This window comes from Lepisma saccharinum, chromosome 15 (assembly GCF_977018435.1).
Source record: "Lepisma saccharinum chromosome 15, izLepSacc3.1, whole genome shotgun sequence".
Taxonomy (NCBI): Eukaryota; Metazoa; Arthropoda; class Insecta; order Zygentoma; family Lepismatidae; genus Lepisma; species Lepisma saccharinum.
Window position 1 is genome coordinate 14,589,644 of NC_139243.1, and position 12,484 is coordinate 14,602,127.

Genomic DNA, 12,484 nt, shown 5'->3' on the forward strand with positions numbered 1-12,484 from the left:
CGCATCGTGTAGGATGACTCATTTTGTTTCCGTAGCAAGTTGTCACATGTTGCAAAACTAAGTTAGTGAACAGCTGTGATGATTTACTTGGAACGTGTTAAATTTACCTCTCTAGGTTTTTGTGTATAACATTGCTTTTCACGATGAGTATTCAAGATGAACAGCGACATGCCATAAAATTTTGTTGGCGTTTAGGGAAAAGTGCTGCAGAAACATATGCAATGTTTCAACACGCATATGAGGGAGGTTCAGCATGCTCTGCCCCTGACCCATTTCCAGTGATAGTAGAGACTTGTAATTTTATATGTAACATTGTTCATTCTTTAGACTAATATCCACAAAGTTAAAAGAATTTACAACAATTTCTCTTTTTGTTAAAGGTTGATGATCAATAAGAAGTGTAGCCACATGTGAAACAATGGAAAAATCTAACACCAAAAGACATCCATGAAGATATGGTGGGAACTCTTGGAGACTCTAGCCCCTCATATGACCTAGTGAAGAGATGCTGCCATGAATTTAAAGGTGGTCGGCAGACCTGTGAAGATGATCATGGTGGTGGCCCATCTGCAATGGTGACCACACCAGAAATCATTACAAAAGTGTATGACATGATTTTGGCAGACCGGCGAGTGACTGTCCACCATATAGCGGACACATGTGGCATCTCAACTGGCAGTGTACGTGCAATTATTTATAATCATTTGTTAATGAAAAAGATCTCTGCACGTTGGGTCCCGAGAATGCTGACGGTCGACCAAAAGAGGACACGTTGTGTGACAAGTCAGAACCTGTTACGGACAATAAAGGCTGATAAGACAAAGTTTCTGAAGAGATTTGTTACAATGGATAAAACATGGGTTCACCACTTCGATCCCGAAAGTAAACATCAAAGCATGCAATGGAAACACCCCCCAAAAATTCAAGGTTCAACCATCAAAGGGCAAAGTGATGGCATCTGTGTTCTGGGACCAACCACAAGAATTTTTTTTCTGCTGGTATTGAAGCACTGGAAGGCCGATTGGAAAAGTGTTTTAATGTTGCAGGGGACTATGTTGAAAAGTGACAGTGATTTGGTTTTCCTACGAGGGTTCCTTCCATGTCAGGGACGGAGCATGCTGAACCACCCTTGTATGCCAATCAAGACAGACAGTAGAGCCACAGGGTACCGATGGCACAAGTTGTTCAAAGATGGGCGCGAATCAGGTGCTTTGCTTCCATATCCTGGACAAAGACCATTCGTGATTAACGAGATGCAAGTGAATACTGTTGCAGCAATTAATCTTGATGATAGGCATATGTCTGTGCGAGCGCTAAGTGCACATTTGGGCATATCGAGGACATTGTCCACCGAATTTTGCGTGATCATCTGAAAATGAAGAAGGTTTGTTCAGCATGACGAACTAAGAAGTGATCACCGCAGCGCACGTTTTCTTCAGTTCGCTACCTGACGACGAATTTTCCAAGACATTCACAAAGTGGCAGGAGCATATGGAGGCTTGCTTAGCTGTCAATGGTGCCTATTTTGAAAAAGATGTACGTCTACTCGATATGGGTGATTTTGAATAAAAATTTTGTGGTTTGTAATTTTTTGTTTCATTTTAATGATTCTTGGAGGGGTCCATGTACATGCTTGTCTTTTAACTGTTACGCAGTCACGACTTTTTGACCTATTGTGCTCATTTTGGTCTCAATCGGCAGCTAATGAACCAAATTTTCACCCTAGTACATTTGCTAGCCAATGGAGGTCGCTGTTTTCCTATACAGGAATTAGTCTCACCTTCTGTGCGACAGCCTTTTAACACGCGTGAGTGATTCTAATAAATTCTAATAAAAACATATTGTGTTTCTTTTATCAAAGTTCAATACTTGTGGAATAACAGGTTCGGGAGAACAACCATGTGGACCTCAATGGACTTCACAAATGGATAAAAGGAGAGGGAATGCAGTATTTCTGCCCAAACACAGGGATGTTACCAGCATGCTCTGCTGAGCTAGTAAGGTAAGTTGTACCAGTCAAGGCAGTGCTACGAGGGTGCAGCATATGTTTGGCACCCAACGTTAGGCTCGAAAAGAGAGAAGATTGTCCTTTGCCCCCAATTGTGTTAAGTGTTTCCCAGTGGTTCCCAGTGTTTTTGTCCTCCAATTCAATGCCACTTCCACTGAAAATGGATCGGAAGAACCTCAGAAGTCAAACACACTGCGGAATACAGGAGACGACAGTGGCATGTTGCAGCACCGCCTGGACCGAAGAATCGGGATCCCAGTGCAAAAATTGTGACCTTTTATTCCACACTGGGTGTGTGGCAAGAAAAGAGACTGTTGTCGGCGAGAATGACAAGGAGTTGTTGTGTCAAACGTGCTTTGAACAGAGAATGCAGTCAGTGGAACATCTGGTAAATTCCGTGTCAGTGGTGCTTGATAGGATAAAGGCTGAGATAGAGAGACAGGATCAGATGATTGCTGTCATTGCAGAAAAAAAGAACGTGAACAGAAAGAACACGAGTGTGAGGAACAAAAGGAACGTGTGACGAGAGAGACCGACAATGACATGGACAGTTTGTCGCCGTTATGACTCAGAAGGAACGTGAACGTGAACAGAAAGAATGCAAGTGTGAGGAACAGAAGGAACGTGAGCGTGAACAGAAAGAACACGGGAGAATGAGGAACAGAAGGAACGTGAGCATGAACAGAAAGAACACGGGAGAATGAGGAACAGAAGGAACGTGAGCGTGACTAGAAGGAATGTGAACACGAAGAGAGAGAGATCGGTAGCGACATGAACAGTTTGTCACCACATTATATGAGAAGCAAAAGGAAAGTAATGAACAGATAGCGAAAAAACTATGTGATATTATGAAACAGCTGAGTGCTCTCCCTGTCCGAATCCAGCTTACTTCTGAACACATTGGCCAAGTTGTAGAGGCTCAACAGGGCCTAGTGTCAAAGCAGACTGTTCTAGAATCAGATCAAGTGAGCTAACTTTCACAAGACAATTCTGGGCTGCAGACACAATTGCAAGAGACTGTGACGGCAGCATGTGATAAATTTAGTTCTTTGAAAGGGGACTGTTACTCCTCCGATAGGCAAAAATATAGAACACCCCATTACTCGATCGGCCCGTCATACTGCAGGAATGTATGTACAACAGCAGCCCTTGAATATTGAAAGTAATCACCAACCTTCTGGGTGCAAGTCCTTTGTACCTGCCCGAGAGACAGTTCATGTTGGACAGAACTAATGTGACGACAGATGAGTAAGTGATGAAGTGTCCGATTTAGATAGTGTCCCTTTAAGAGAGTGAAATCTTCGTTTGCCCCGCATGACAGGCATAAACCAATTACCAAAATGTTGACAGAAACATTGAAGCGTACTCAGCCGAAAAGTATCTGACAGACCTAAACCTTAGCTTCCACCTAATGCATGTGTGATATGAGTGTCAAGTAGGTTTTCTGCCACGTCTTTGTGGGAACGGCTGAACATTGGCTTTCGCCAACTGTGAACAGTTCGGAAAATATGAGGACTTTTGTAAACAGTTCAGGGCAATGTTCGCTTCCACGGAGGCTAAACAATGACAACTTGCTGCTTTGCGCCGACGTCGTTATTCTAGGCAAACTAATTTGTCCATGGAAAGCTACTCCTGGAGTACCTATGCTGCTTTCAAGAACCTGTCTGACAATTTACGGGAAAATGAAGTGGTGACATTGATAATTGAACAGCTCCCTTCTCGAGTGCGGCATCTGTGCCTTGCTAATGCACTAAGGAACATTCGTGACCTGACAACATTTCTTAAAAGTTATGAAGTGTGTGAAGAAAGAATGGGCTGACAACACAGGTGGCGTACAACGACAGGAAGACTCAAACCTTCGTCATACACAAAATAATCGAGCGCCGAAGTAAGGATGGTAAGACAAAATAACCATCCTAACAATCAAAACCAGGGGTCATTTCATCTGTACAATGCTCATCGGTGGCAGAATCAACAGAACTGGACATCTCAAACAGATGGGTGGTCAGGAAGAATGAGGCAATGGACACCGCCTGCACGTCGATGGCAGCGATACAGACAGAGCTACCAGCAGTCAAAATCAGATTCTCCCCGTCGTAATCCCATGGTGAATTCTGAAACCAACACCGACAAGCCACTGTTAAGTCCCGAACAGCAACAGGCCATAAATGACACTCAAAACTATTACTGGAACATGAATCAGGCAGGTGGGAATTCTGCAGAAAACTCTCACCTTGCTTAATTGATCAGCTGCATGTTGAGGAGCTATCTCACGTTAGTGATTCGGAACCTGTTGGAGTGACCACGACTATTGATTTAACCAAAAACGAAAAGGCTGTGATATGGTGTGCCGTATTTAAAGTTCAAAATTTATCTCCGAATAGCACCACTCCTATCGTGCAAAGTAACATCGCTGAACTTCCAGTATTTTGTGTAATTGATACTGGGAGTGAGGTATCTTTGTTGAATTATGAAATTTGGGAACATTTAGTGCAGAAATTTAGCAAAATGACAATTGGAAAGGCACCACAAGTTAGGCTGACAGACTTTACAGGAAAACAGCACGTATGTGTGTGTGTAAAGGAAAACTTACAATATCATTTGATGTACAGGAAGTTTAAGTTGACATTTTTGTGATTAAAAACATTCCGGCAGATATGCTTTTAGGAGTTCCAAGGCTAATGTGAACTTTCAATCCAATCAGTTGATACTTAACCTCAATGATCATCCTTGTCTGAGAATATAGTTTTTAACGTGGGTATGGTTGGGCAAAGGAAGGCTGCGCACCACATTCACTATGACAAGTGGATGGCTAGTGTAGAGTATTTGAAGTGCAAGGTGGATGAAAGTCTTACTATGAGTTTTGCAGAACAGACTGAATTGTTAGAGTTAATATTAAAATATCAACAGACGTTTTTTGAGAGACCAGGAATGGTCAAAGGACTGGAATGTGAAATAAATTTAATTGATCAAATTCCTGTATTTAGGAAGCCCTATCTGATTCCCATCGCTAAATGTGCTGCACTTAACAAAGAATTAGAACAATTAGAAGGAGTGGAACGTTATATTGCACCCTTATTGTCATAGAAATCATCAATTATGGTCTAATTTCATCACTGATATTGTTTTGGATCTTAAACAATGCGATCTCACAAGTCAAGTGACCCTTGCCCGACAACTTACAAATGGATGCATTTTGTCTGAAGAAAGGAAATCCTCAAGTGCAAGTGAACTTATATATTCAATTGTTGTTTTCTTATTTTCATTATTCAACACTGTTGAACAAAAGGAATTCATTGTTCTGCTAAATCTTGCATTTAAATGCCAAGAAAGAAAGAACTGACTGTAAGAACAACATCTGTTTATTTCTCTTCGATGCAAGAATGTGCATTTTCTGCAAAAACCTGTAACAATGAATACAGCTTGCGACTGTAATCTTCTGTAAATATTTCAATATTTTTCTTTTTGTTATCTTGGTGGACAAGCAGGAACTGTAACAATGCTTAAATGGTAACTTTTATTCTTGTTTGGCTATTGTTGTCAAAGAACGGACAACTCTTTCTTTTGTAATTGTTTTCTGTGATTGTTGAGCCACTTATCTTTAAGAATCATATTTGCTTTCAATGTAAGATAAAAGAGAAGATTGTGCCGGTGAAAGAAAACACAAATTATGTAGTGCAGACTCAATATTAAGCTCTGTGCACACACGTAAATTCTTTTGCAATCTTATTTTGTACGAGGGTTCCTGGAAAAGTTTCTGCAAACTACCACTGACAATGGCGCTAGCTCCCCAATTTCCTTACGATGGCAGGTTGCCACCGGTCCTATACACAGGCAAAGAACCCAGAGACTCAACGTATGCTGTCCCACAGTTGGACTCCAAAGCACAGCGGCTTAGACCGCACTGCCACGTAGGAGGACGTTCAAACGTATACATTTTTTAATGCACTTTCTGGTATTGAAAATTCATAGTGGCTGGTACTACTGAGTTAGTGGAATAGTAGTAACGTTTTTCCACAGAGCCATTGGGAGTTCGTTCGGAAAAGTGCTGGAGAGAAAGAGGTGCTTCGCATAGTGGGAAATTAGGCTTAGGCCTATACATATATGTTTATAGATAAATTGCAGAGTATCGCTACACCTTGTAAACAGACGAAATTGTCTTATTTTTATGTTGTATTACGCAATATACGTGCATGAGTGATTCTAATAAACTCTAATTAGAACATATTACAGTTTTTTTTATTTTAAAAGGTCAATACTTGTGGAATACAAGGATCGGGAGAACAACCACAAGGACCTCAATGCACTTCACAAACGGATAAAAGGGGAGGGAATGCAGTATTTCTGCCCGAACCCTGGGATGTTACCAGAATGCACTGTTGAGCTAGTAAGGTAAGTTGTACCAGTGAAGTGCAGCGCTACGAGGGTGTAGCAACTGAGAGGTGACTGGCCAATTGCTTGTAGTGCAGTGGTGAAACTTGTCCACAAATTGATGCAAAGGGAAAGTGTGTCTGGTCACTATGAAGAAACAACCAAGGTTTTGGCAAAGCTTACGAAAAAAAGTTCTGTAGGAATGCTGATATTTAGAAGCACATCTGGGAAAAACTCAAAACATGAAAATTAAATTCATCAATTTTAAGTTCATTAAATATTACAATATTATTTTTCTCAGCGCATCAGCAGCTGGTGAGATAAAGATCTTTTTACGTGCTATATCAGTGGTTAACAAGTTGTATTATGTAATCTGCTGAAACATTATCATGTTTACATAGGTGACAATGTGCACAGCTCAGGCTAATAAAAATCCCTATTCACAATGGTCCCACGTACAGGGGAAAGTGCCTGCTAAGACAGTTTCATTCTATGTTTGGTATCCTGGTTAAGGAGTGGGCATAAGAAATGGTTCGTCTGTTAAAAATCAAGTATTGGTATTATCTTTCAACTACTGGTGACATTCTCAATTGGGAGATGAGACGTGGTAGTAAATAAATACGGAGAAACTAGTACTCATTTTATCAACTAAACAGTTTCTTCTTCCTTGTTCTATTAATAGAGGACAGTAAAGCCAAGTTCCAATGAGCATGGTGGAAGTGGCCACTGAAATCAATGGAACAAAGACGAAAAAACATTTTGCGTTCTGATAATGCAGATGTCAAGATAATAAACAAGCGAGATGAGCACAGAGTTAAGATATTTCTATTTAGAAATCAATTTAGAAACACTGATGGTATGATTTCTAAAGATTCAATACAGATAACTGTTTGAAATACTTCCTTGATGACTTCTGTCTGGTGTGTAATCTCCTCCCATGCATAATAACTTTATGTTTGCAGACAAAATATTGGATGCAAATTAAAACTAAACTAAACTAAACTCTCTAGCCTTCTTAAACCCGAAGGTTCATGGCTGCAGCAACACAGGCCTTCCATCTGTCCCTATCTTGAGCAAGATCTATATACTCTTTCCCATCCCTACCGATTTCCCTTAGGTCCATCTCAACGTTGTCCCTCCATCTTCGTCTTGGCCTTCCTACAGGTCTCTTACCATCTGGTTTCCCAACAAGAATCCTGTAAACTCCTCTTTCCTCTCCCATTCGTGCCACATGGCCTGCCCACCTAAGTCTTCTTGATTTAATTATTCTAATAATATCTGGACACGAGTACAAATTATGTAGTTCTAAATTATGTAACCTTCTCCACTCACCTGTCTCCTCATCCCTTTTACGTCCAAATATTTTCCTAAGGATCTTATTTTCAAATACTCTCAATTTATGTTCCTCTTTCAATGTAAGGGACCAAGTTTCACACCCATATAATACTACAGGCAAAATTACTGTTTTGTATATTTTAACTTTTAGTTTCTTAGATATTAAACGAGAAGTCAAAAGTTTATGAAGAGAGAAGTAACATGCATTTCCTGAATTAAGTCTACTTTTTATTTCCTCTTTAATATAATTTTCATTTGTTAATATTACTCCTAAGTATTTGAATTTGGAAACTGGTTCAAACGAGTTGTTATCAATAATTAGATTTTGATTATTACCTAACACTTGGTTTCGGCCTGTAAGCATATATTTAGTTTTCTCTTTGTTAACTTCCAAACCTATCTCTTTAGCAGTTTTGAAAAATATTTTAGCATTATTTTTAATTGTATTCACATCATCCCCCAGTAAGTCTACATCATCTGCATATGCTAACAACTGAGTCACGCCGTTTAATTTTAGTCCTTCTTTAGTTTCTTTTACCTTCCTAACAGCATATTCTAAGGCAAAATTAAAGAGCAATGGAGATAATGCATCTCCTTGTTTTAACCCATCATGAATTGTAAATTTGTCAGACACATTATTACCCACACGAATTTTACTTTCTGTTTCACTGGTGCATATTTTTATCATACTAACAAGCTTCTTAGGTATTCCAAACTCTACTAATATATTATATAATTTATCTCTTTTGACCGAATCATATGCTTTTTTGAAATCAATGAATAGCTGATGGACATTTTGATTATATTCCCACTTTTTTTCAAGTGTCTGTCTGATGTGAAAAATTTGATCTGTAGTTGATCTGTTACGTTTAAATCCACATTGATAATCACCTATAATTTCATTAGCATATGGGGTTAGTCTTGTTAAAAGAATGTTAGACAATATTTTGTATGTTGTTGAGAGTAGAGAAATTCCACGGTAATTACTGCAGTTCATTTTATCACCTTTTTTAAACACAGGAACAATTATGGATTCTTTCCACTGTTGAGGGATTTCTTCTTTATTCCATATTAAACAAATTAATTTATGAATTTGACATATTAATGAATTTCCACCATATTTAATTAACTCAGCTGGTATTAAATCAATGCCAGGTGCTTTGTTATTCTTTAGCCTTTTAATAGCATCTTTAACTTCAGTCAAGTTAGGTTCTGGAACTAAAGGTTCTGCTGTGTAGACTTCATTTACTTCTGATTTATCTCCTACATGGACATTTAAAAGGTCATTAAAGTAGTTCTTCCATCTATTTAGAATATTGCTTGGGTCAGCTAGAAAATCACCGTCTTTATCTTTTATCAAGTTTACTTTAGGTTGCCACCCTTTTCTAAATTCATTTACACCTTTATATAAATCTCTGATATTTTTATTTTTGCTGTTTGTTTCAATTTCGTTAATTTTGCTTTTCAAGTAATCTCTTTTTTTACTTCTAAATGTGCAGTTAACTTCTCGCTTTATTCTATTATAATTGCTTAGATTTGTATCATCAGAGTTATTTAACCACCTAAGTCTATCCTGATTTCTTATTTCTATTAGATTATGACATTCATTATCAAACCATGGCTTACTTTTTCTCGGTTTATGGTATCCTATACTTTCTTTAGCTGCTGATTCTATTGCATTACGTATGTGTACGTGGATGCAAATTAAGCAACTAATATATTTCTGTTCCATGTGTGTGTTCCCATACGTACTCTGAAGATATGTTTACAGGAAAATCTTGACACAAATTCAGTTTCTCTTTGGTATGAAACATCCTTGTATGCCTACTATTATTTATTTTTCCAGCCAAAACATTTGTTACAAATTGAACAATTAAAAGGATTCTCTTTAGCATGAATGCACATATGCGAAGTAACACATCTTTTAGTTCCCAAAACCTTTGTTGCAAATTGAACATTTAAAATATTACTCTTGACTGTCAAGCTTCATGTGTACATTAAGTGTACACCTCCAGACATAACACCTCGGCAAGTTGAACTATGGAAAAGCTTCTCCTTAGTGTGAATGCTCACTTGCGCATTAAGTTGGCCCTTAGGAGCAAAACCTTTGTTGTAAATTGAACAATTAAAAGGCTTCTCATTTCAGTGAAGATTTATATGTACACTAAGATTGCTTCTGTAGGCAAAATATTTATTGCAAATTGAACAATTGAAAGGCTTCTCTCCAGTGTGAACCCTCACATGCCTATTAAGATAATCTTTACGGGCAAAATATTTGTTGCAAATTGAACAACTGAAAGGCTTCTCTTTTGAATGAACATTCATATGTAAATTAAGCAACTTTTTATAGGTAAAATATTTATTGCAAATTGAACATTTGAATGGCTTCTCTTGAGTGTGAACCCTTACATGATAATTAAGATACACTTTACGGGTAAAAGACTTACTGCAAATTGAACATTTGAAAGGTTTCTCTAAAGTGTGATTCATTATATGCTCATTAAGATAAACTTTATGGGTAAAAGACTTACTGCAAATTGAACAATTGAAAGGCTTCTCTCCAGTGTGAACCCTCACATGCCTATTAAGATAATCTTTACGGGCAAAATCTTTGTTGCAAATTGAACAACTGAAAGGCTTCTCTTTTGAATGAACATTCATATGTAAATTAAGCAACTTTTTATAGGTAAAATATTTATTGCAAATTGAACATTTGAATGGCTTCTCTTGAGTGTGAACCCTTACATGATAATTAAGACACACTTTACGGGTAAAAGACTTACTGCAAATTGAACATTTGAAAGGTTTCTCTAAAGTGTGATTCATTATATGCTCATTAAGATAAACTTTACGGGCAAAACTTTTGTTGCAAATTGAACAACTGAAAGGCTTTTCTTTAGTGTGAACCTTTACATGCTCATTTAAATGATCTTTACGGGCAAAATTTTTGTTGCAAATTGAACAATTAAAAGGTTTCTCTTTTGTGTGGACACTCATATATGTATTACACTCAGCTTCACGGGTTATCAGATCTCCTTTGTCAGAGAAAGTGTTGTTGGAAATGGGGGCTATACATTGCTTTCTCCTGTTATTAGGCTTGGAACCAGCAACATGTGCCTTGCTAGCACCTGTTTTTGGTGCAGGTTCAGCCTCACGTTTCTCTTCTCTACTGATACATTCTGTAATTTCTTTTGGCTGCTCTTGTTCTCTTAAGTTTCCTGCAGACACTGGCAAATGTGGAACTGACCTTGGGACATCTTGTAGCTGTTCTTCCACATAGTTCTTGATCAGGTAGCTGAAAAAATATGGTACAAATGTAGTTTCACTTTGTGATTAAGTAATGAGAATGACTGACATGTGCAAATCAATGAAAAGAAAGAAGAGTAGAATAGACTGTTCATTGTGATGCACTCATGAAAAGATACATACATGTATATTATTATCTAGAACTTTCAGTGAAAAATGCAGGCTCAGCCAGGACTCAAACCCATGTCCCTGGCATTCCATGCCATTGCACTACCACTGAGCTATCGAGCGAGACTGGTTTCGCTTCCATGGAATTCAGCCAAGCCTGCATTTCTCGCTTAAAGTTCTACGTAGTACATCTCCTGTGTGTGCCTAATTTAATGTATATTATCCCTTCAAGAATTAATACATAATATTTTCTAAACAGTTTAGTAAAAAAAATATCTATATTTTTGATGTAATTTTCATTAGGTTGGCCATAAAGCTCTGTGCATATCAATAGTGTGACAATATGTTGTCATTCCCTCTCACATTTAAATTCACTCATTTTTTCTCTTCTTCTTTCTGTTACAGGGTAAACAAGATTTATTACATCGATATCTACTTTTGACCAGGAGTCTCAACAGTAAGATAAAATTGATCATTTTGGTATCATGCTGTTCTTTCCTCTTGTATTAGGTCACACTTTTTTCACTTGAATTATCCTTTGCTCTGAATTCTCAAATCCATATTAAGTTTCTTCATTAGTGAAATCTATGTTTCTTCAAGAGTAAAATCTATGTTTCAAGTTAAATATTTAACACTAGAACATGGAAGCGGTCATTTTGACCGCTGTTGAATTTCAAATTGCTGTTAAGACATTAATATCTATTCAAATCATCTGAAATTCCTTGACTTTTGTTCTTTTTACGTTGAGAATATATTTTTGATTTAAGAATTTTAAAGAATAAATTTATTATGTAGCTTTTCATCAAAATACCTCCAAACGTGGAGGCGATCAAATTGGCCTTCCATTTTTTATGCATAGGTAAACAGAAAAATGGAAACCTCCTTTCGGGAGATGTATTACAAAATTCGCCTTCAAGTTACTGCTACCTGGTGTGTCATTTATTAGATTTATCACTAGGTGGCAGCAGGTTACAGGTGAATGTTCAGTCTCTTTGTTTGAACTAAATAGGGAGTTGCGAAACTTGGCAAGCACTGTCTTTGTTTGTTGTGTTTTCTTGATATTTGTTTCTTGCACACGTGAGTGATTATTGTGCTCTAAAAATGGCTGAACGTGGACTATTAGCTGAAGATATATCAAGGTATTTAGACTCAATTCAGGACATGGATGCTGACAATTCCCATGGAGGTGAAAGTGAAGAGTATCCCGATTTCGTTCCACTAGAACAATCCAACCATTCGTCAAAAGATGAAAACGAAGCAGCACCTCTTTCTACAGTGCAACGGGGAGCAAAAAGAAAAACCAGTGTCTCCAGGTGAGTCTCCTTTTCTATCTGGAATGAAATAGAGTTCTAAAAA

At 37.9% G+C, this 12,484-nt stretch overlaps 1 protein-coding gene across 1 annotated transcript in view; it reads right to left on the reverse strand.

Moving 5' to 3' along the window:
• Positions 1-4,278: 4,278 nt before the first annotated feature.
• LOC145999125 (uncharacterized) overlaps positions 4,279-12,484 on the reverse strand; it is a 77,868-nt gene continuing 69,662 nt past the window's right edge. The window contains exons 4-5 of the mRNA XM_083136062.1: positions 10,426-11,009; positions 4,279-4,298 (exon numbers count right to left, since the gene is read on the reverse strand). Of these exons, the coding sequence (XP_082992188.1) occupies positions 4,279-4,298; positions 10,426-11,009 (604 nt within the window). The remainder of the gene's footprint in view (positions 4,299-10,425; positions 11,010-12,484) is intronic.